This window comes from Anopheles coluzzii, chromosome 3 (assembly GCF_943734685.1).
Source record: "Anopheles coluzzii chromosome 3, AcolN3, whole genome shotgun sequence".
In the NCBI taxonomy this organism is placed as follows: domain Eukaryota; kingdom Metazoa; phylum Arthropoda; class Insecta; order Diptera; family Culicidae; genus Anopheles; species Anopheles coluzzii.
This window is the reverse complement of record NC_064671.1, coordinates 86,052,369-86,076,588: the sequence shown is the minus strand read 5'-3', so window position 1 is coordinate 86,076,588 and position 24,220 is coordinate 86,052,369. Positions and strand designations below refer to the sequence as shown.

General features: G+C 48.5%; 5 protein-coding genes across 9 annotated transcripts in view; 3 read left to right on the top strand and 2 right to left on the bottom strand.

The window, feature by feature from the left end:
- Positions 1–6,570, top strand: part of LOC120957025 (ankyrin repeat and BTB/POZ domain-containing protein 2) — a 92,994-nt gene extending 86,424 nt beyond the window's left edge. For all 4 annotated transcript variants that reach the window (XM_049608431.1, XM_049608429.1, XM_049608430.1 and 1 more), the window contains exons 4-11: positions 109–2,782; positions 2,856–3,394; positions 4,545–4,783; positions 4,874–5,079; positions 5,175–5,332; positions 5,409–5,553; positions 5,627–5,809; positions 5,901–6,570. In XM_049608431.1, coding sequence (XP_049464388.1) covers positions 109–2,782; positions 2,856–3,394; positions 4,545–4,783; positions 4,874–5,079; positions 5,175–5,332; positions 5,409–5,553; positions 5,627–5,809; positions 5,901–6,191 — 4,435 coding nt within the window. In that variant the 3' untranslated portion in view covers positions 6,192–6,570. The remainder of the gene's footprint in view (positions 1–108; positions 2,783–2,855; positions 3,395–4,544; positions 4,784–4,873; positions 5,080–5,174; positions 5,333–5,408; positions 5,554–5,626; positions 5,810–5,900) is intronic.
- Positions 6,571–8,328: 1,758 nt separating this feature from the next.
- On the top strand, positions 8,329–11,771 carry LOC120957053 (uncharacterized). Its single transcript, XM_040378987.2, has 2 exons — positions 8,329–8,522; positions 8,596–11,771. The coding sequence occupies exons 1-2, from the start codon at positions 8,445–8,447 to the stop codon at positions 10,081–10,083; spliced, it is 1,566 nt and encodes a 521-aa protein (XP_040234921.2). The 5' UTR covers positions 8,329–8,444; the 3' UTR covers positions 10,084–11,771.
- LOC120957055 (syntaxin-12) lies at positions 11,230–13,999 on the bottom strand. Of its 2 annotated transcripts, XM_040378990.2 has the most exons (6): positions 13,754–13,999; positions 13,162–13,215; positions 12,775–13,071; positions 12,533–12,698; positions 12,157–12,421; positions 11,230–12,077 (listed from the first exon to the last, which is right to left on the bottom strand). In XM_040378990.2, exons 3-6 carry the CDS (start codon positions 13,029–13,031, stop codon positions 11,899–11,901), a joined length of 867 nt encoding a protein of 288 aa, XP_040234924.1. In that variant the 5' UTR covers positions 13,032–13,071; positions 13,162–13,215; positions 13,754–13,999; the 3' UTR covers positions 11,230–11,898. The 2 variants fall into 2 exon arrangements, with proteins under 2 accessions (XP_040234924.1, XP_040234923.1); XM_040378989.2 differs by lacking the exon at positions 13,162–13,215 and having other exon boundaries at positions 13,754–13,998.
- Positions 14,000–14,925: 926 nt separating this feature from the next.
- On the bottom strand, positions 14,926–17,701 carry LOC120957054 (uncharacterized). The gene is made up of 2 exons (XM_040378988.2): positions 16,768–17,701; positions 14,926–16,686 (listed from the first exon to the last, which is right to left on the bottom strand). Exons 1-2 carry the CDS (start codon positions 16,813–16,815, stop codon positions 15,256–15,258), a joined length of 1,479 nt encoding a protein of 492 aa, XP_040234922.2. The 5' UTR covers positions 16,816–17,701; the 3' UTR covers positions 14,926–15,255.
- A 386-nt stretch (positions 17,702–18,087) lies between these two features.
- LOC120954696 (uncharacterized) lies at positions 18,088–24,130 on the top strand. The gene is made up of 2 exons (XM_049610666.1): positions 18,088–22,858; positions 24,049–24,130. The coding sequence occupies exon 1, from the start codon at positions 18,714–18,716 to the stop codon at positions 20,136–20,138; it is 1,425 nt and encodes a 474-aa protein (XP_049466623.1). The 5' UTR covers positions 18,088–18,713; the 3' UTR covers positions 20,139–22,858; positions 24,049–24,130.
- The last annotated feature ends 90 nt before the right edge of the window (positions 24,131–24,220 follow it).

The window sequence follows — 24,220 nt, the reverse complement described above, 5'->3', positions numbered from 1 at the left end:
TTGAAGAGTACATCTTTGAACATGACCGTAGGACCCTTGGATGCTTGAATAAGACTTTCTCTTTCAAAACGTCTCTAATACCGTTTTCTTCTCCTATTCCCCCACCAGACCTTCCGGTACAGCTGTAGCGAACGGGCAGGTAAGCTCACCGCCCAACACGTCCAGCAACCAGAGCAGCATCGGTCTCGCCAACAACCCGGCGCACAATGGTTCCAGCTCGGCCGCCGGCGGTGGAACCGGTACCGGAAGCGCCAGCAACTACCCGGCCAGCCCGAACGGCCTTTCGCCCGGGAACCACTACATAGCGTCATCGAACCCGGTCGCCTCACCCGGGGCCCGCATCCAGAGCCCGGCAGTAGCAACGCCGGCCCCACGCGTCTCGAAAGAGATCACACTACGACCGGCCAATGGGAATGGTGAGATGCGCAACTTTAGCCTCTCGCCAGTACACCAGCAGGGCGGAGGTTCGGGCGGACAGCAAAGTGCCGACCCGAACGATAGGAAGTATCACGCACTGCCGACAGGACAGCAGGCCGGCCCGGGGGGACAACAGCACGGGCAGCAGCATCCACTAGCGCACCATCAGCATCATTCCCAGCAGCAGCAGCAGCAGCAGCAGCAACATCCCCAACATCATCAACAGCAGCAACATCATCAGCAGCAGCAGCCACATCAGCAGCAGTCAGGTCCGCACCGTTCGGTCGCAGGTCCGACCAAGCTGACCGTGCAAAGCTCGCCAGTGAAAGCCCAACCGGCGATGGTGAGTGCCGGGCTGGACAAGTCTTCAGTAGCTTCCAACTCCAGCCACAACAACAACAACAACAACAACAGCAGCAACAACGAGCTAAACAGCAAACGAACCGCTAATGGTAGCGTGATCAGCAGCGTCACCACCATCAACGAGCAGCTGAACGGAAACGGCAGCTCGAGCAGCAACAGTGGCAGCAACGTCAGTCACCTGAAGCAACACTTCTCGCAGAGTCATCACGCGGTGCCCGCGTCGTACCACCATCAGGGAGTGTCCGGCTCAGGCGGCAGCAACGGTGCCGGGTCGGGCCAAACGCCCGGCACCCATCTGGCCAGTCCCGTCGCGAAGGGCGGCGCACCGTTGGGCATTACGCGAACGCACCACCACACCGGGACGCACGATTTCCGCGGCCTGCAGCGGGTGAACGAGTGCCACAGCTCGTCGGACGAGAACCGGTCGTCCGGGCACGCCAGCATGTCCGACACCGGGCACGGCAGCAGCTCGCCGGGCGGCGTTGGCCCGAACCGTGCCGGCGGTCCGCTCGGACCGCTGCCCGAGGACCGGCTGGCGGCGGGCGTTACCAACCGCAGTGCCCGATCGCGCGCCAGCTCGAACCATTCGCGGTCGCGGCACCGCGCCACGCCGGCCAAAATCCCGTGGGCCGGCGGCGGGCTGGAGGACATCAAGATGGCCATCCAGCAGCTGACGATGCGCTCGCACACGTCCACCTCGACGTACAGCAGCCTGAGCGCGGGCTCGGAAAGCTCGGAACCGGTGCGGCGGCTCGGCCGGTACAGCTCGCTCGAGACGGTCAACACGAACGTGACCAGCGCGGACGAGTTCGTGTGGGTCGATTCGCACAACCGGCTGGTGGAGCTGCAGCACCCCCCGTGGAGCCAGCACTGCGTGCTGCGCGTCATCCGCACGGGGCGCTGCCGGGAGTACGCGGAGCGCGTGTCGGTGGAGGCGGTGCCCCGGCTGGGCTACCTGCTGCAGCGCGCGCTGGTGCGGGTGGCGCGCGAGGTGCAGCGACTGTCCGGGTGTTTGGGCCTGTGCTCCAAGCACGAGGTGGCCGGTGCGTTCAAGATCGTCCTTTCGCCCGCGCTGTCCGACTCCTGCATCAAGGCGTGTTTGCGGGCGGCCGCAATGTTTGCCGTGCCGGGCGACAGTGCGCTGAAGCAGAGCAAATCGGCCCGGGCCGGGTTGCAGCTGCCGGTCGGACGGTTCCATCGCTGGATGGCCGACGCGCGGCTGGGCCGGTTCGTGCACGAGTACGCGGCGGTGTATCTGTGCGCCGGGCTGGAGAACCTGCTGGAGGAGATATTCCTCCAGTGCTTGCCGACGGATCCGGGCGCGTCCCTGACGGCGACCGGGCTGGAGCATGCGATCGCCGGGTCGGGCGACCTGTGGGGCTTGCTGCAGCCGTACGCCCATCTGAATGCGGGCCGCGTGGCGTCGGGCGCACTGACCATGCCCCGGTGGGCGAGCCAGTCGTCGATCAACTCGGGTGGTGGCGCGAACGCACTGGAGCCCTGCCTGCTGACCACGTGCGTGGGCAGCTTGAACGAGCTGAAGGATTTGGTCGGGCGGGCGCAGCAGCGCAGCCAGCATATACCGATCTCGCAGACCGCGTTCCGGGTGCTGTTTTACTTCATGCGCTGCTCGCAGCTGGAGCACAACGATGTGGGCGCGGCCACGAACGGCGCGGTCAACAACATCCAGGAGCTGTGCTACGAGCGGGCGTACGTGGTGCTGCCGCCGCTGGTCGAGTGGCTACGGGTGTCTTCGGCGCACGCCGAGTACCGGCACGCGCTGCTGATCGACAGGGACGACATTATGCAGGCGGCCCGGTTACTGCTGCCCGGGGTGGACTGTCCACCGCGGCTGATCGCGTCCGAGGAGGAGCTGCCGGCCAAGCGGACGGTGGGACTGTCCGGTACGCAGAGCATCAGCTCGTCGAACCATTCGGGGCAAACGCAACCGCTGCACGGTTCGCTCACGTCCAACTCATCGACGTCGACGACGGGTAGCATTGTAAGTGAACTGAAAATTGCATTAAAAAAAGCGCTTTTAATTTACAATTTCCCCCTCTATTTCTTCCCTCCAGGAGGACTCGAGCGAGTGCGGACGGCGTGCGACGTACGCGCTAGCCTTCCGGCTAATGCTGACCGGCCGGCCGGAGCTGCTCATACAGGCGCTCTCGCTCGTACCGCCGACCACGCGGTACGACACGCTCAACCATCAGGGCATGAGTGCGCTCATGATAGCGGCGGTGCGCAACGACGAGACGGCCCTGCAGACGCTGCTGGACGCGGGGGCCGATCCGAACATCGAGGTGCCTGCCTCGGGCCACCCCAACTGTCCGGCCATCCATCCGGAGACGCAACACTGGACGGCGGTTACGTTCGCCGCGTGCAAGGGCAACTATCAGGCGCTGCGCATACTGCTCGATCGGGGCGCACACGTGGAGGGCGGCGCACGGCTCAGCGAGGACAAGTGCACGCTGACGCCGCTCCAGGTGGCGAGCGGGTCGGGCATTGTGGAGGTGGTGGCACTGCTGCTTGCCCACGGAGCTCACGCGTTTCTGTCCACGCAGCAGAAGGATCTGCTGTGCTTCTCGGGCACGGCCCAGCGGGGCTGCTACAGGTAAGGGGTGGAATGAGCTGGTTTGCGAGAGGTAGAGTGGACCTGAAGGCGCTGAGTTTAGTGAGCTCGTGAGTGGATTTGCACTCTAACGGGCGAGTTGAGTTTTAAGCTTTCATTTATAATTTGAAAAGCTTCGGAAACTTATTTATAAAAAAACATCACGTCAATCACATGTTTTGATTGAATCAATGGAGCGAACCTGATTGCTCTCAGCTTAGTGAGTGCTTGGACAAATTTGAGCTCTTAAGAGCGCATTGGCTTTTGAGTGAACTACGCATGAAGCAAACATAATTCAATCTCCCTTTGAAGTGAGTTTTGAACAACCTCGCGCATTAATTTGATTTAAAGAGTGAAGCGACACTGGTTGCTCTCAGCTCAATGAGTGCGAGAGCGGATTTGCGCTCATTCGTAGAGCAGAGTTGAGCTGGAGGACGAATTGCACTTTTATTCATAATTTAATCTGCTTCTTTTGTGTCAAAACAACCGGTAACCTTTTATATACATTATATTGAGTGAGTGGAGCGAGTTTGTGAGCGCGTGAGCGGATTTTCACTCGAATGAGCGAATTGAGTTTTAAGCGAAGTGCACTTTTATTCATTTTTGACAAGGTTCTTACGCGATTTTGCAAAAAATAGATAATCTTTTTAATATTTGTGCTTACATTAAATGCGTAAGTCAACCTTTGTCGCACTCATCTTGCCGAGCGCATGTACTAAAACGAGCTGAATTGAGCTTTGAACAAATTGTTCTTTTACTCTTAACTTAAAAAGTTGATGAAACTAATTTATAATGAAAAAAACATACAGTCAATCTATAGTTTGGTATGTTCAAATTGAGTGAGTGGAGCGAATCTGGCTGCACTCTTCTTGGTGAGCTCTTGAGCGGAATTGCGCTCAGGAGAGCGAATTGCACTTTTATTCATAATTTAATAAACTCTCAGCTCTGTAATTCGACACAAACAGAGCGCCATAGGGCAGACTCATAACTAATTTGAGCACTCACCTCTAGTTTGTAGCTCAGTACACGTTCTCTTCTCTTCTGAAACTACGCTATTTACGCTCATTCAATGCTCAAAACGCAACACTAAAACCGCATCAATATTAAGATCATCGATCCCTAACGCTTCTCCTATTCGTTGCTCTCATTTCAGTGCTATCTCTGTGTCGGCCGCCCACGGTCAGCGCGTAACGCTGCGGAAGCTCCTGTCCCATCCGCTGGCCCCGGGCAGCCGGGAGGTACTGTCGCTGGAGGAGATGCTTGCCGAAGGTGACGGTGGCAATACGCGCACCCAGCTCGACCGCCAGCCGGAGGCCCCACCGACCCTGAACAAAACCCAAATCAAAAGTCTTCAAGAGGCCATGTATCATAGTGCTGAAAATAATCATTTAGGTGTGTATCCGCATGCCTCAGAAGGGGGGGGGGGTCCTTTGATCGGATAGAGCTAGTTGATAACCGTTTGATTTCGCGAATCACCCACAGATATTACCATCGAGCTACGAGCGTTAGGCGTACCATGGACACTGCACTGCTGGATGCATGCCCTCGCGGCCGCACACGAGCTGCGCCTCGATGCCGTCATCGATCAGCTGCTGCAAGACTTCCTGCAGGTCTGCCCGGACGACTACAGTCAGCAGTTCGTGACCGAGTGTTTGCCGCTGCTGTTTAACATTTTCCGCTACAGCAAGGTGCGTGACCCAAGGGCCAGGACCCGTGGCCGTTGACACACCGGAGATTGGAACAACAAAAAAAAAATCGAATAAAACGTTTCCCTCTTTTGCAGAAGGAAGGCACCACGCTGCTGTTGGCCGACATCTTCAGCACCTGTTTCGGCTGGGAACCGATCAAACAGATCAAGGAGCCGGTCCTGCAGCCCTCGAACGGATCGCGCATCGATCCCAAGTTCGTCAACAACCCTGAACTGAGCGATGTCACATTCCGGTAAGTAGCAAAGGACTCCCCGTTTAACGTCTTGCCGACCCTTTACACAAACGCAATGCCTCTCGCCCTCTTACAGAGTGGAAAATCGCATCTTTTACGGGCACAAAATCGTTCTCGTCACCGCATCTCCGCGTCTGCAGAGTATGTTGAGCTCGAAGCTGAACGAAGGCACCGGCACACCGACCGTGCAGATCAACGACATCCGGTACCACATATTCGAGGTAGGTCAAGCATTGCTCGTTCGCTTAAAACACACGTTCCTTGAACCAATTTTCTTCAAAATTTGACTTGCAGTTGGTGATGCAGTTCCTGTACAGCGGTGGATGCAGCGCCCTCGATGTCGCTGCCGGCGATGTGCTGGAGCTGATGGCAGCGGCCAGCTTCTTCCAGCTGGAGGGGCTTTTGCGCTACACTGAAGCGCGCTGTGCCGAGATGATCGACATCGACAACGTGGTCGCCATGTACATACATGCCAAGGTAGGGTGGTCGACCTCCTCCAGTGCCTCCCGGAGGCTTTTTCGGCTTGACTAGCTTCACTCACGCCTATTGTATTCTACCACCACACCAGGTCTACAACGCACAGAAGCTGATGGAATTCTGCCAGGGTTTCCTGCTGCAGAACATGGTCGCCCTGCTGACGTACGACGATTCGGTGAAGCGGCTGCTGTTTGCGAAGAAAATTCCCAACCACGACGTGCTGACCGGCCTGCTGACCACGCTGCAGGCCCGCATCAAGGCGCGCCGCAACAGCACGGCCGCATCAGGCACGGGCGGTAGTAACGGGGGCCCTACCACACCCACCGGGGCCCCGGCACAGGCGAATCGACCGTCTGCGGCCATCGGAAAGTCCCCTAAGTAAGACGCGCACCTCTCTTTTTGTATCCATTTTATCCACCGTTCGGGGTTATGCGCCGAGACATGGACAATTTAATAAAACTATCACTCCCCTCCCCCTCCCCCTTGCACACCGTCGCTCCAACCGTACCACAAAGTTACTAGACCCCTTGGAGCTTAGCATACCCAGGGGGGGAGTGGGTGAGTGTTGCTATAATTGTAAGCGATTTACTACGCACGTGTACAGTACTATTCTACTGCTTAGTTAGCTACTACCCGACAGGCAAAGGATAGGTTATACCCAATCGAGAAGCAAACATAACATACACCGTTCAACAAAGCAAAAACAGTAGTTATTACGTACCTTACGACTTAAATATACATATAAAGTTAAACACCTCGGAGATTGAAGCGTCTTTTGTTTGTGTGCAGCTAAGCGGGATTGCATTATTTTTACAAAGCGAATCCATAACGTCTCATATATTGATTATTAACGCAACATACTTCCGAAAGTCTCTTCCGTCTATAAATTATATCACAAGGTTCAGTATCTATTTAAAATTATATCTCCAGGTGCCATTTAAATCACAGGGATACAACTAGAGAAGCTAATTCTGAAACCACACCTACCAGGGAACTGATACTTTTAGTCGCAAACATCTTGGTCGCAAATCAAATGGCCGTTAAATTCTTTGTCACAAATTTCATGGTCGCATAATCTTCCTGGTCAATATTCTCTTGAAATTATACCCCCCGGTTCCATTTAAATTAAAAGGGTACGCCAAAAGAATCGAATAGGGCTAGCTCCGAGTTAGCTGGAATCGATTACGAAGTGGAAGTGGCAACGAAATCCCAATCGACGTCGAAATCGGAGTCGCTTTCGGCATTTCCATAAGAATAGGCATTTGGGTTCAATGATGCTACGTATGGCTAGCCGGAAATAATCCAAATTTACTAGTAACCGATCAATTTTCATGGAGATTCCCGGATTGACCTCGCTTCTCAAACTTCTTATTTTAATTCAAAAGCTGATTCTTATTCCAGAGCTTATTCCAATTCTGATGCCAATTCTGATTCCATTTCCCGAGCAATTGGCGAGGTCGATTCCGATTCCGGAGCTGATTCCGACTCGACTCGAGCTGTTCTCAAAATTATTGGTCGCGAAACTCTTAACCGCACTGCACAAGGGTGCTATTCGCCAAAACCAACAGTATACTTTAGAACAGTGCTCTGCAGCCTTTTCAGAATCGCGGACCACTTGGCTTTGAAAATGCATATTTGTGATGGGTAAAGCTGGCTAAAAACCCGAAGTCAACTCCAATCTGATTCTGATAATTTCGGAACCGACTCCGAAAGGTAGGTCCGCTCAGCATAATCCAGAATTCGGAATCATTCGAAATCGTTCAGAGTTGTCGAGAGTTGTGTGGAGTCGTCCGGAGTCATCCGGAGTTGTTGGTATTCGGAGTCATCCGGAGTCGTCCGGAATCGGTTGGAGTCGACCTCCGACACAAAGGTTTGGGTGGAAGATTTCACCCACCAGCTCTTGCAGCTTGGCCACATCCTTCTGCTTCACCTTCAAACCAAGAGCGGAAGGATTCGAAGTCTGCGCTTAAATCAAACGTTGATGAATTCCAGACTGTTCTCCAGTTCGACTATTATATCGTCCTCCAAATCTTAGCAAAATTCTTCACAGCGACAGAGTAGGTGCTCTGTGGCTGTATCAGGTGTCTGTACCTTTTTCTCACCAATCGCTGCTGCCACGGATGTGGTCCGCTCTATCGATGCCATGATGTCCGTTATGAACGTTGCTAGCAGCGCCAACGCGTACTGTTCCGATTTCGAAATTGTTAACTGACATCGGATTTTCCTTATCACCGTTGGTCTGTTGTGATCGCATGCCGACAGAAACTAATTTCCGGCTGCGAGTCTGTTTCCATTGTGCAGAACTTATCTTTCTCTTTTTACTCAAAGGATAGAATTCACAACAGCAGTGTGCCGCTACACAAACAAAACACATTTTGATTGTTTTGCTCCGCAACAGTTTTTGCCGATCAACAAGTGGTCAGCGCAGACATTCTGTCCTTTTTCTACGAGCAAGCCAACCCAAGGCTATAAACGAAACAACTCTTGACAGGCTTCGCTTCCGATTTGTAAACAAACACAATCGCTGGAACAACCGGGACCGGTACGGCAAACAGCTGATCACAGGAACTGTGAAAGCCAATTTCGATTGAACTCTCCGAATATTTAGCATAGCTTAGCAAACGAGCCCCAGCCCATGCAAATGCCGAAGGAACAGGCAGGTACAATGGTTTCCTCTTCGTCCGAATGCCCCATCCACAGGCTTCCACCAGAGGTGAGTAATGTGTAAGCAAAGTGCCAACATCAACCCAGCGACTGGTTCCCACTAATCTCCATTCGCGTTTCAGCTTGTATTTAAAATTTTCGACTATCTTGACCTGCCGTCGTTAAAATCAGTCTCACTAACGTGCCACCGCTCGGAGCAGTTGTTTGCCGAGTACTGCCCCCGCCGGTGTATACTGTACATTGCCAAACGTCCGCACGTTCCCATCGTGGATCATCTGAAGAAAGCTGCTAAAATGCTGCTGCGCACGAAACGCACCTACCGCTCGTTGCAACTGCACGTAGCAAAGCCTCGCGGCAACAAGAACATGCAGGCCGCACTCGGCCAGCTGCTGGAACCCCGGCTGCTGCAGCAGCTGGTTGTGCTGAAGCTCGATCTGGCCCCGGATTCGCTCACCTTCGCCGCACAGCTGTCGGGTGCGGTGGCCCACATGGACCGCCTGCAGGAGCTAACGATCCGCTCAACGGTGGACTGTTTCAGCCCGCTGCAGTTTAGCGAGCTGCGGCTTGCTAACCGTTCGCTGCACAAGTTGGTGCTCGGCCACGTTTGGCCGGGTGTGATCGATTGTCCCAATCTGCGGCTGCTGGAAGCTACCGCCTCGCTGGATGTGGAAACGATCGTCGGCAAGCAGTACGCACAGCACGGTGGCCGGGAGCCGCACTGGAAGCTGAATCAGCTGGAGGAGCTCGTGATTGTGGAAGAGCTTTGCATGGCGCTCGACATGGAAAACCGGCCCGGTTACAAGGTGCACTTCTTTCGCCAGCTGACACAGCTGAAACGACTGCACTGTAACACCGGGTACATATCGGAGCGGATATTTCAGGCCATCGGCGAATCGTGCGTGCTGCTGGAGGATCTGTCCATCGCCAGCCTGCACCTGGTCGATCCGAGCTCGCTGCGCGTCCTGGCGAACCTGACCCGCCTGCGACAGTTGGCCATTTCGCACAGCTTCAAACCCATACCGTTGGCTACCGTCGTGTGTCTGCCCAGCCTGGAACGGCTGCTGCTAGGCAGGGTGGTAATCGACTGGCAAAAGCTGCCAAACGTTCAATCGCTCCAGTGGCTTAAGATCAAACCGTATGCGGAGGGGGTTCGACAGTTGTGCGATGCACTCGCTGGACCGCTAAAACAGCTACACTGTCTGTGGATTGATTTTTGCTACGCCATGGATACGCCCACCAGGGAGGAAATACTCGCCGTGCTGCCCACGCTGCCTGCCCTGCAAACGCTCGTGCTGCAAAACGTCTACCAGCTACAATTTTTAAAAGCAATGCCACCACTGGCCGGCCTGACGCAGCTAGTTGTGTTCACAGCGAGCGCATATGAATTCGAGGAAGATTACACGATCACAGCAGAAGTGCTTGCCCAGCTGGTACCAAACGCCCGGCGGGTCGAAATCGGTTCCAGCAAACCGTTACATGACAACGTCTTTACGCAACCGTATCAATTTTTCAAATCGAGAACCGCTTTCGGTTATCTTTTGCCTACCGATCACCATAGCAAGTGGGAGTTGCGCCAATACAACCATCGGTACATACTTCCCTTACGGTGAGGAAAACAAGTGTGGAATATGTGGTGGGAGACATTTCAAAGTTCGTTACAATATAGATTGTACCTTTTCCCACAATGAACATTTGTTATGTTCATGTGCTGCCATGTCTAGAAAAATAGTTATTCAAATTTGTTCAACAAGCTTTAGGCGTCTGTCTTCCATCCATCCAGGGAGGTTGCAGGATTTTCCTAGTCACTTTTTAAGGTAAACATTTGTTTTTCGCAAAGTTATTCCACATTCCAACTCTGATGTTTCATTTTTTTTAATGATGTTTAATTTCCTAACAATAATTTTTAATTTCCCAAGCATGATTTTCAACACGCCTCAAGCTGGACTGAGTTTGACAGTGCTTTGTGATGTGTTGAAAATCATGTGTAAAAACTGAAATTTCATAATGAAGCAATTACACTATTTGACAGCTATTGAAAAACATCTTGATGGCGATGAATAATTATGTGCACATTCGAAAGTGATATGGAAAACCCGATAATAGAGTATCTCGGGGAAAGTCTGTGTTTTTTTCTAAATTATTGTGATATAACGGCCTGATCAATTCTTACAGTGTTTTCCCAGTCAATTTCCAATGTCAACAACATCTCACAACACTTGCGAGATGTTTTTCAGCAAACTGTCAAATATTGCATTTGCATCACAATAATGTTTCAGTTCTTCCACATGATTTTCAAAACATCTCAAGCTGGATAGAGTTTGACAGCTCTTTGTGATGTGTTGAATATCATGTGGACGAACCGAAATTTTATTATGAAGCAAATACACCATTTGATATCTGTTGAAAAACATCTTGGAGGAGGTGGTGAATTAATGATGTATACATTCGAAAGTGATTTGGAAACCCCTGTAATAATTCAATCGTAAGACAGGTACTGAACTCATTCAAAAAAATTGTAAAAATGCTTTTCGATATCATAAGGTAACCGCATACATTAAATTGCGTGATTTGTTGAGCTAGCAGGTAAGCTTCCCAGTACTAAACGATACAATCGACACTGGGAATCACTCTATACGATTATTTGACTAATAATTGTTCGCACGCTGGAAATGTGTTTCAAATTTCTAAAGTAAAAGTTACCGATTAATGGTTTAAATATATAAACATTATCACGAAAACTGACCACACCGTTTAGCTAAGATAAGGTAAGGTAGGAAGGTTTATTTCTCTACTACGCTTCCGTACATTAGCGCATAAAAGGTGTACGTTATTCGACTCCTCCCTTCACACTGCTCCCTTTACCGACACGGTTCGATTAGATTGAATAAGATAAACGGATAAATATCGATATCATGCACGATACACGATAAAAGCACGTCCCAATAGCAAACGCTCGTGTGCAGTGCCGTGGACCGCGGGCGAGATTCGAGCAGCGTACCGGAATCTAGACTGCATTACTAAAAGGAGATGATTACATGTATGTCTGACGCATCGAAACCAACCAACAGGCCTACCTAAAAGTTCCTCCTTTAAGCCACATACTGCCGGTAGTAGACAGCATTAATAATGTGTGTGTGTATTTGTGTTTGCTACGTGATTCGCTAACGCGGTATACTTCTGCCTCTAACCTGTTTCGACGACCTTTTTTCTTCTCTTCATAAGTTAACTTTCAAAACTGAATAAACACAACGTCGCACGCGAGAAATACACATTAAAAGATATGTCAAAACCAAAAAAAGGGATACGCCATCGCTCGACCATAATATCCTCGGGTAGCCCGGAGGACGAGCCCCCGTTACGAAATCCCACAATATCCCTCCCAAACAAACAAAACAAACTAAAAAGGAAAGCGTTTTGCAGCATTCTTAGCTTTTCAGCTTCGAAACAATAATGCCGGTCACCACGAGGCCCAATATCACAGCGACGATCAGCAGGATCAGCACCTTGCGCCGGTACCGGTTCTGGTACTCGGCCGCCTTGACCAGCTCCTCCGCACCGCTCTCCACGTTGTCCACCGTTCGGCCGATCGAGTTTTCGATTGTGTCTACAGTAGCAAAAGTGTAAAAAGAAGGATTTTAGTAAAAAAGGAACAATAACACCGCGTCCACGAATGTGCACCCTACCAATCACTTCGCTCTGCTGGGAGGTGATGTTGCTTAGCTCCTTCATGATATGGTTCACGTCCAGCACGTTCGCCTCAATCTCCCGGAAGCGCTGCTCCCGCTCGAGCAGCATGTCCTGCTCGAACTGGAGGCTCTGTTGCAGCTGCCGCTGCCGCTGCAGCTCCTGCTGCTGTTCGGCCGTGCCCGGTATGCCGGCGTCGTTCGCCAGATCGTCCGCCTGGGAAGCGTTCACCAGGAACACCTGCTTCATCTTGGCCGCTATACTCTGGGGGACAAAAACGAAAAAAAGGCGGGCGTTTGTTAGTAATCATTTTCATTTTCCCCCCCGATATTCCGACAACCGTCGTGGCATTGGCAAATAATGTGTAAAACTCACCTGCTGGCTTTTGGAGTAAAACTCCACCACCTGCTTGAAGTCGGAGGTGAGCTTCTCGACCTGGAGCTTCTGCTGCTTGTCGCCGCCCCGCACGACCACCGTCAACCGCTGCAGGTCCTTGGTGGTGGTGCCTATCCGCTGATTCGTGCCCGTTTGAATGTCATTGCTGGAACGAACGAAACGAACGGTTACATTTCTCCATCATTTTAGCCTGGACGACGGGGGCTGGCTGGCAGGCTTACATCTTATCCCGCAGCGATTGATTGTCCTTGGCCGTGCCGATCGTCCGGTTAGCCTTCTCCAGAAACTGCCAGCTCTGCTTCACGAAGATTGTGTTCGCCGCAATCGATTCGCTCAGCGAGATGAACTCGGTCGGGCTGAACCCGCCAAAGTTCCCGTCCGAGCCGCTGCCGGTCGCTGCCGCCGACGCCGTACTGCTCATCGCACCGTAATCTCGTTGACCGATTCCTCGTGGCAGTCCGAGACCTTCCCTTGACATGGCTGACTTGCTGGCTGTCTCCGGGGACACTCCCGGTGCACTGTGTTTCGATGAAGAAAAGAGGGGAACTTTCTGCAGTGAGTTGCTAGCTAGACCACCAGCACCACGCTCTCAAAAAGCGCACTGAAACCTGGGGGGACGATTCTTCCGGCACCGTGCGTAAGGCTGCCTGTTCCTGCTCCACCTTCTCCCGCGCGTCCGTTTGCGTCCGGCAGAGTGCGTGCGTGTGTTGAAGGCGAGAGCAGAATCGAAAGTGAAGAACAGATTGGGTTAAAGTGAGAGATAACACGCGCGTTCCACGGCGACACATTCCATCCTCATCGGACGGAAACGAACACACAGATGCGCCGCTGGCCGCTGGTGACTAATGCTCTCTCTTCCCGTGCACGGATGGATTATGATGCTTATCAAAAAGCAGCAAACGAGCGCACACACAGGCCCACACACACACAAAATTCGGGGTGAATTGTACGAAAGGTTACAATGTTGGTGTGTATGGAAACAGAAAAAAGCGGCTCCTTCTTTCGACACATTCGACAAACAAAAAAGGATGAATATTTGCCCCCATCAACCCGCAGAGCCGAAGCTGACGATTGGAATGGGAAGCCCTACGGGTGCTGCTCCCGATTCTCCTGTCGATCCGCTGCCCGCTGTCTCGCTCGATTTGATCGCGGCGCACCCTTCCACCACCACCACCACCACAAAGACACAACATAACTTACCTCACTCCCGTCGGGTGTGCGTGCGGTTGCGTCCTCTACTTGGACGAACGGTGTCCAACAGAGGCGCGCTCCTGCCCTTTTCTGCCTTTCCAGAGGAACGGTGGCCAGGAACACCAACAGCGAAAACGGAGTGCAAGCACAAAGCACAAGAAAACTGTCGCTCTGCTTGTGTTTGGTCGGCTGACGAACTACGCAAAATAAAGGAAACTGCAGCCCCTGCTCGAGGTCAGCCCGTTGACAGCGCTCGGGCACGGAAAACACAACAGCTGAGAGAGAAAGAGAGAGACAAAGGGCTTTTGACTAGTGATGGGAAAAATGAAGTTTACGTCGGAATCGATTCCGGCAAGCTTTCTGGAATCGATTCCGGAAAGTAGGTGCGAAATCATTTTCCGAAATCGGCTCCGGATTTGGAGGCCAATTCTGATTCCGGAGCTGATTCCGGAGCTGATTCTGATTTCGTAGCCGCTTCCGAACCTGAAAACGATTCCAGAGCCGACTCCGGAGTTAACTTCTGCAATCGGATCCGGAATTGATTCCGAACAGGGAATCGGAATCGGGTAGGTCCGATGTCGAGCTCCCACCACTACTTTTGACAGCAGGGCAGCGGTTGAGCATCCCTGGCCAGGCCCTGAGTCATCTGTGCGGATGTTTTGTATTTTTCATCTGCGCTGAAATGGACTTTTAAAAAATTGTTTTAAATTGTCTATATAAATATGTGTAATATAGATTTTTTTTTAAATTTACAAACAACCATGAAGGGCCGACACTCAACTGTCAAACATGCAAAACGTCGTAAATGTCAAAATTCGTCGTACTGGGCGAAAGGGCGCAAATCCCATGTAAACAAAACAATGGTGTAAATGCATGCGGAGAGCCGTTTTTCAACTCATGCGCCCGAGCTGAGTGAATATTTCACTTGCCGAATGCTAAAAAGATTTATAATATACCTAATAACAGAGTTTTCCTCGTGTGGAAAGTCAGGCAATTAAGAAGCAAAACTGGTTGGTGCGTTTTTTGTTCGTCCATAACGGGAGAAAGATAATAAAAATTGTAAATAATAATAATTGATGTAACTATTACAACGCTAAATAATTTCTTCGCCGACATATGGAGCTTCGACCTTTTAGGATCAACTTCCGGATCATACCGTGATACCGAATCATCAGCTGAAACCGAATTTCTACCCAAAGATCTGGAAAACTATTCTGGAAAGCCAGAGGCTCAACTGAAAATGAATAGCAAATTACGTCAAAGACGCGGTAGATTTAATTTGAAGACTTCAAAATCACAAACGGAGCGGCACCGGACGCCAAGACACGATGGTAGGTCAAAGTATTAACATTAAATTCAAAATTGCTATATTTTTCGTGTTTTTAACACCATCATAGTTCAACAAATCTTTCTATTTCAAATTCACATAATTTGTCATTAAGAAATAATTATCTAGCGTAACCTCAGTATTTCACGTATCCTCCGTAACCCAGACGACGCGATCCCGCCAACTAACATTCAAAGCTGTCTTTAATTCCACGCTCTTCCACAATTTTCTGACCCGCTCTAACCCACCGAATGTCGCGCACTAGTTTCGCAAGCGCCTCGTTGTTGTAGTACCGCTCGTACACCTTCTTACTGCAGCGATAAATAATAAGCCGCTCTAGCTGGGGCAAGGCTGGCAACGTTTTGAGGGTGCGTAGGTGAACAATGTTCTCCAGCACGAGCGTCTCCAGCCAATGCATCTGCGGCAGCTGGGCCAGTAGTTCTCGCGCTACGCGGGTGGTATGCACATCGATCCACAGGAAGCGCAGGTGGGCAAAAGTGCCACTGAGTGCGCGACAGATGGGCGCATCTATAACCGGTCCCGGTTTGATCTTCAGCCAGCTGATCGATCGCACGGAGGCGAGCGATGGCCAATCGATGGCCATACAACCGAGCAGAAGCTTCTCCAGCTTGGGCAGCTTAACGGACGCGAACGATAGTGGGTTACCGTTGAGGATCTTCCATATGCCAAACTGTCTCAGGTTGGGCAGGTTGGACAGGTAGCGCAATGCGTTTGGATCATCCATCTGCAAGTTGCCAATGGTGAATTCTTCGAGCTGAACGCACGACTCGCAGATAACTTGCAGCGTCTCCTGCGTTAAGGTGTGCCCGTACAGATATAGCCTTGTCACATTGCACAGCTGCCGGTAGAATCGCAAGATGGAGGAGCGTGTTGTCAAGTTGAACTTCAAATCATTCACTATTGAGAGTTCGGTCAGCTGGTCGATCTTCCAGTAGCATTCATGCCCAGTAAAATCTACACCTCGCTGCAACTTTCCACCGATGATGCTCTCCACGTGCAGCGATTCCGCAACATCCAGCTTCCACAAGTTGGCGCAATCAACCACGTACGGCGTAATGCCTTTGATCACCAGCTTCTGCAGCGTAGGGTTTACCAGGTGCATCGTGTAGCATTCCGTAGTGTGTGGTGTTCGTACGTTGAACGCTATGTACAGCTCTTGGAGATTTTCCATCTTTTGCACCGCACGCGATATATCGCTAGCATGCATCACCGGATCATTGCCCATGTCAAGCTTCAGCACGGTCAGCTGCTGTAGCAGGTGCGGTTTGAACAATCTGTTCAGAATTTTTAACTTGTAGATGACCGTGGCTAGCTCCAGGTGGAAGTCGATATGAACCGTACGGTAGACACGTTGCGTTTGCTCCAGCATTATGACCGCTACTTTCATTTTCTCTTCGCAAAGCAAATATTTCTCCATTCGCCGATCTTCGTAATTCATAAAAGCCACGTCCACGTCTAGGGTTATCTTTTCATCGATGCGCAGCACAAACCGGCGCGAACAGTACTGGAAAAAGAGACGCTCCCATCGATGGCATGTGAGAGACAGCGATTTAAGCGACTCTAGATCCAGACGGTCGAATATCATCTCTACAATCTGCGGAATGGAACGGTGTCGATGAGCTCTCATGCTGACATCGCCGATGCGAGAGCGATTTACCGGCAGAACATTACTTACCTCAATTGGAAGCCCATCCATCGGGCAGTACGATAAAGATGTATCCATTTCACTAATTTAAACGGTGTTAAGGCGAGTTGGGCTTCGGAATAGTAAGAAAAATGGCTTAAGATGCTTGCTCACAACGCCATCGGCCGCTACACCTTGAAATACTGCGGAAAGTCTTCAGTTCGAGAAAAAAAACACGAAGCTGTCAAAATGTGTTAAAATGTTTAGCACGTATATTTCATTACTTGAAAGAATTGGGAGGTGTAGCTTTTCCCTTCGCTACCCAAGCGCAAAATCAGACCGCAAGATGAAGGATCGCCAAGGATGCCTTTTCATTCAACTACACCTGTGCAACCAGACATGCTGAGACAATTTCACGCCATGAATGGTGCCAAAGTAGCCAAAGTCAACATGGTTGAAATATTTCACGCCTAAATGTAAAGACAGTCCCCGTGATACACTAGGTAGGGGGAAGAAAAACGACCGCGTACAGTTCGAGCACGGTATTCTGAACCATTTTAATCTGCACGCTCGATAACCAACACTTTTGATAACCAAAATTCATAAGGGTGGAAATAGACGAATCGAGATCGTCGCGGTACCGCGAAAATCGCGTATGACTTCCCAAGTGCCACAAATCCACTAAACGACCACTAAACGGCTTCTAAACGACTCAAGTTCTCTACCTAAACGGAATATAGAAAGACTTCGTTTAGCAGACGGCAAACGACTCATGCAATCTAAAAATAGCGAAAAAGCTGGTGGCGCCATCTGTTTGTGGGATAGCCAACCAGTTGAGCTTCCTCGCTTGGACGAGAGCTTTCTCATTTCCTTTGTACTGTTGTATGGTTTCGCATTGAAGTTATGCATCGCTAGAACTAGAACAGCGATACGATTGTTTAAATACTAAACTCCAACAGAAACCACCAGCACTGAAGCAAGTGAGATTTGAGTAATGTTCGTTGGAGTTGATACCCACGTATCTGACCACACGACCATTCATATAGATTTTTGCTCAGAAAGTTAGAAGCTATATAGGTCATGATAAGATGAAACTTGTCGAAACACATTGTAAGAAAAGGATGGCAATATAATGATGAGTTGTAATACGCCATCTATTGATTGATATTCATTTTCCAGTCGTTTTAGTTTAATCTGTGGCGCTTGGGAACACATTTCAAGGAAAGGATAGCAATATAATGATGAGTTGTAATACGCCATCTATTGATCAAACCAATGAAGCTGTGGAGCTTTCATTTTTTTCTACGGATATTCAATTTTCCAGTCGTTTAAGCTTAATCTGTGGCGCTTGAGTACGCCTCATGTGACGTCCGTATAAGCGTGAGTGAGTCGTCGCGTGTGTGTGTGACATTTGAGAACTCATTTTTTGCTCTTTCCTGGAACCCACATGTTCTACATTTTTCTGATTTTAAGCAACCAAATTAGAACGAGAAGTAGAAGGTTAATTCATATTCTATTTCCCTTACTACTTTCGAACGTTTTGAATCGCTTGGGGACACGGATCTGATCAATAATCAGCTGCAGCCAAAATTTGTTGCTTGGGCAGTGGACAAAGCAAACCCGAAACCGTTCAAAGCGAAGAAAAGACACTCTGGCTCTGTTGTTGCAAGTGAAAGATACCCTGTAAACAGCGCAACATTTTGACAGCTGTTTATTTCAAATCAAACAATCACACGGAGCACCGCGTTAAGTATTTTAGGAAATCCAGCCGATACGGCATAGTGAAATAATTATCAGCTCTACTCAACATTCTATTCAACTAAGTCGTTCCTTAGGATGAACCTTGAAACACGTAAAACTGATTCGCCTACTTTCACATGCCTTATCGAAAGGCTACCACCAGAGGTAGGCAGCTGGTGCCAGTGTTTAAGCCAATTCATCAAACCCATTCTTCTCGTGTAATGGTGATTTCACCACTTCACTTCTATTCGTAGATTATGTACAATATCTTCGACTATCTGGACCATGAATCACGAAAATCGGCATCCCTCGCATGTCGTCGTTGGGAGCAAATCTACTCAAACTATTGCACCAAACGATTCGCGCTGTGCAATTACGAGACCTTGCGTTTTGGTCTGCACTTCTTTACAAGTCGTGTATGTAAAGACGCGGCCAGTATGTTGAAGCACACTCAACGGCCGTATCACAAAGTGCATCTTCATTTGTTTTTCGGTGCTAATGCCTTGACGCCCGTAGACGATGAAGTTGCCACAGTAATTAGTGAGTTGTTCAAGCCGCGCTGGTTGCAGCAGTTGGTCGTACTGAAGCTCGGAATGCGTGTGTATCCGGAGAAATTTACCGTAGAGCTATCGGATGCGGTGGCAAAGATGGACCATCTGCAAGAGCTGGACCTTAGCTTGATGAGATGCACCAAAGACTGGCCACTGTTCAGCCAGTTGAAAGTGAAGAACGCCACACTGGATAAGTTGAAGGTCCATGGCGTTTGGCCCGGTGTAATTGATTGTCCTAATCTGCGGTCGCTGGAGTTGGAGTTTCCGTTGCATAACAAATACAAGCAATATTTACTGCATCAAGGAGAAGAACCTTGTTGGAGTATGAAGCAGCTACAAGAGCTCTGCATTCGTGGTGGTCTCTCGTTCCGTGAACAAGAGGTTGTAGACCTGTCTACGGGCATGGAACAGTTTTGTAAGCTGATGCCTCAATTTAAAAGGTTATACTTTGATGACTTTATTGTATCGGAGAGGCTGCTGCGCATTATCTGCGAGTCGTTTGTCCACCTGGAAAGCCTGATGCTTCACATCTTGAAAATGGACGACCCGAACGCGTTGCGCCATCTAGAGAAACTGCCCAATCTGCGTGACTTTGGTATTTGGGACATCGCTGGGAGCCACGCAATGTCGTTTGCTTCCGTCTGTTTGCCCAAGCTTGAAAAGCTGTTACTAGGCTGGTTGAAGTACGACTACGAGAGGATGCCTAAACTTCATCCGATGGGAAAGACTAGCTTCAGATGGAATTTGATTAGGTCATCACCAGTGTTTGACGATATTGATAAAAGTTTGAAGCATTTGCGGTTCTTATGGGTTGATTTACATCTTATTAATGATCATCTCTTGACTAAATTCTCCCAGATCTCAACGCTGGAAACGCTTGTCCTAGAGAACGTTGACCAGAAGGAAAGTGTACTGGCTGTGCCATTCTTGAAGCAGCTGAAGCGATTAGTATTGTATTGTTGTGAAGATTTCGATCCCTCTACGATCAAGGGAGATTTTGCAAAACGAGTGCCAAACGTAAAATCAATTAAAGTTATTTTCAAAACTCCGTCGTATGGCAAGCTGTGTATGGATTACAGTAATGAAGCAGTACAAGAGGTCAATTATTTTCCATCGCCCATGATAGAGTAAAGTTCAAAGCAAGTGCCTTTTTATTTAAATTGTGCATGTGATAAACTACCACTTGGTAATGCGAAATGAAGAATTTTAGAACTAAGAATGAAAGAATTAAAAAAAGAAAATACAGAAAAATTAGTTTATACTGTTTTCGATGATTCATTCGTATTTACGGAAACAGCGTGTATCACATCTGTGGGGTCAACTCTCTTTTGTAACATTGTTCATCTAAGCTCCATTGAACATCCCAGGTGTAGTGGCTAGTTGATTGATATGTTGTACTCAGTGTTTGTTCCGACTTTTCGATCTGTTCAAATAGATATAGTTTGTACCGATCTGAATCGTTCAATCCACACCTATGCGTATATCTAAGCTGCGAGTATTTCGATACTGTATTGTCCGGTATGCGCCGTTACTGCGTTCGTTCTTCTGTTCGCAGTCTGCGTCGGACGAGCTTGATCTCGTGTTGTACTGTGGAGTCTTTGCTTGGTGCAATAACAGAACGATGCAGGTTTGTTTAGAAAATCGTATCTACTTGCAGGATATTTACGGCGCAACCCATTCCCGCTGGCATTCGTGGCACGTAACAAAGATGCAGAAGAAAAAAAATCGCCACGCATGACAACCGTCCGTTGATGACATTCGTTCGGTAAAAGCAAACTCCAAGTGCTATACTTTTGCTTTTTTCCACACAGTTTTAAACATTTTACTACAATCAAAGATAATATTTTAACAGAATTTTATGCGTACTCGATCGGTATGTTGTTTTTAGAAGAAAAAAAACACATATTTTTTCCGCTTTAAACCGATACAGTATGTATGTATTTTTCTCCTGTTTGTGGCAGGAAAATTAGCTTCCTAACCGCTCCTACTAACTCACTGGCAATCGGCGAGAGCATGCAGGCTAGCGCAGTCTAGGTGATCATGGTCGGCTTGGCAACGGTACCATGCTCTTGCCTCACTATGGGGCAAAGCGATGGGAAGCGGAGAATTGATATAAAATAATAAAAAATAAAGAAAATCCAAAATTCAATTACTAACTTTTTAATGCCACTGTGTGGAAGCACATGAAACATAATCAAATAGGTAATCTTTACGATTGAGTATGCTTACTATAAAGTGGAAATGCTTTGCGTAGAGCAATGAAGCAGATACTTAAAGATGAATGAAGAATGTCTGTTATCCCGATACTCTATAAAATTTAATTTATAGGATAATTTGCCGATTATTGCTCACTTAAGGGAACAGCCAAGGTATTTCATATGTTTGAGATGGATAAAACAAGAATAGTTGTGTTATCTGTGTGTTTAGTATACATCATTATTGTTTAAAAAAAGTTTGTATGTTCTATTTTTGGGATAGAAATGATAAAAAATGTCAAAAAAAAACTACTGATTTTTAACTCTAGTTAAAATTCCATTGTTGCACGCGTACAAAAACTCCAAATTCTATTATTGCACACTTTATATCCAATTACATTACATGTAGTGCAATACGAAGCTCTCACTAATTATTCCAATATCCAGTCTATTCCCGAGTTACGCGGTTCTCGACTAACGCGGATTCGGAGATACGCCCGGGTTTTCTAAATTTTAGAGATCCTACCAGTACGATTTGCTTCAAGTTCTGTATAAATTGCATTTATACCTATAAATTGAAACCGCCCAAAACTCAGAAATGTCAGAAGCAGAAATAGAAGAAATCAGAAATAGCATAAAATAGTAAAAAAGGAGCCCTGAAATAGATATTTTTTGTATCGAAAAGTGTTTAGGATAGTACGAAACGCTGTTACATTACAAGTTTGTCCTTGGTTAAAGCCGGAATTCCACTACATAGTAAGTGGTGGAATTCCACACATTTGGCGAATATTTGGATAAAGAACAATTTATACGGGTTGTGTAACAATTGGCCAATTTTCTCATTTCTTTTGTTAGGAAAGAAAACTAAACCGGAATCTTATTAGTTGGGGAACGTATCGACCTTTTCCAATTGGAGAAAAAAGAAGGCTAACCACATACTGAGTTTTTCTGCGCTGGTTTTCAAATAAATTTTAAATAAGAAAAAATAGAGTGGTAACAAATTAATCAATTATCAATTTACCTATTTGATTTTGTTTGACATATATTTTGCATTAAAAAAAAGTTGTAGCAGAAAACTTATGCTTTATCCACCTTCGATGCTATGCTTTATCCGAGGTCCCTCCTACACGTGGAATTCCTTAACATTTTTGAAAATGCATTTTATGCTATTAAATAAAATTTAAATATAATTGAAGAATTAGCATGAAACTACTAAAAATCGCCTCTCTCTCTCCCTCTTTCTTTCTCTCCCAAAAATACAGATGCAATTTCTCTCTCACTCTCTTGTTTTCTCTCTCTCTCCCTCTCTCTTTTTGTGCGATCAAAGAGAAAAGCATTCTGCCCCACCGAAACCACAAAACCTCACTCACTGACCCCGGGAACACCGCGAGCATCATCGCGCGAACTCCAACCGAACCACGATCGGGCTCTCGCCGCTCAGTATTTCCCAGCCAGCGGTGCAGCAAGCATACGTTCCGCCGTCGGTGGTGAACGCTGAAACGTGCGTCTCGTTTGCGTGTCTTTTGTGGACAAGGAAGTGCGTGCTGGTAGAGGATGGTGGCCAGTTTTGTTGTCGGTTGAACATTCTAGTTGTATTTTTTGGTTTTTTTGGAAGTGTCTGTGTTGTGAATTAATAATAAAAGTCATTTAAAATAGGTAATGCAACATAAAGTGTCTAATATTTTTGATTAAAAACAAAATGAAGCTTTAACCGTTCAATCGTATGCTCCCTGTGCCTGATGGAATGCCCCCCGTACCGGGTGTGGGTGTGTGTGTGTGCGCGCGCTGTATGTGCTACGTTCCGAAATTAACGGTTTGCGTTTTCGCGTGGAGGAGCTGCGCATTTCCCGGATCGGCACACACGCGGGGGTATGATAAACCCCTCTCGCTGCTTCCTCCCTTCGCGAAAATGGACAACCAAAGCAAAAGGAAAATAGTACAAACCTGCCAAGGTGCAGTGGACGGAGAGTGTGTGTGATTGTATGTACTTTGGTTGGTTTCGTGGTGCTTCGATTTCGTGTGTGGCGATTTATTCGAAGGTAAAATTGGATCGAACTTTTTTTTGTACATTTTTGCTGCGCTCATCGCGCTTGTACGCGCTGTGTCACTCCGAAGGCGGAATTTGTTTGTGCCATCACACACAATCGCTTGTACATTCCATGCCGGTGGAAGGAATTTCTCTTGAGGAAAGGAATTTTCCCTAATCGTTGCGATTGGGCAGCACGAAACACGATTAACGACGATAAGGCTTCGATTTGGTCGCGTTTTGTTGTTGAGTAAATGAAGACACTTCAATGTCGGAATTACCTGGGCTACTTGGTAGGCATGACTTATCCCTGGCCTACTTGCCCTTCAAGCAAATGCTTAAAGATCTGTTTAACCTCTGGCCTTGAGCGATCGACCAACCATCCACACCTCATCAATCGTAATCCGTGACCCGAAGCGTGCCCGCACAGAGTTGGGACACATTTTTTCTGGTCAATTTACGCGCTCTCAAGTAATGGGCAAGTTCGTAGGTAATCCCTGCTCCGGTCGGTTGTTTGGATGCACCTGAAATGGAACACAACAACTACACCGGGATTTTCGTGAATGAATACAGAAGCTCCACTGAACCGGCCGACCGAAAATATGGCTTCGAAGAATCAGCGACCACCTAGAACGATCCAAGTAACCGCCGACTCCCCAGAATAGCCTCTGAGCGGTACACATTAAGAAAGAAACACTTCCCCGTCGTTCGTTGCCATGGTGTGTGTGTGTTTGGTGGGCGTGATGGCGAGCGGAAGAAAGAAGACCTATCCGGCTTCCTTTTTTTATGATTTTGCTTTTCCCTGCCCCATTTCCGACAGGAAGCGAAAGAGGTGTGAGTGAGTGAGTGCGTGAAATTGCGAATGGAAGTGTGAAAATAGTAATAGCGTGTGTATTTGTGGGTGTACGTGTGTACATAAAAGTTTGGGTTTGGGTTTGTCCGGCAAGCTACTAAGGTTCCTGAGTGTTTTTTGTTGTTGTTTCTGGCAGGAA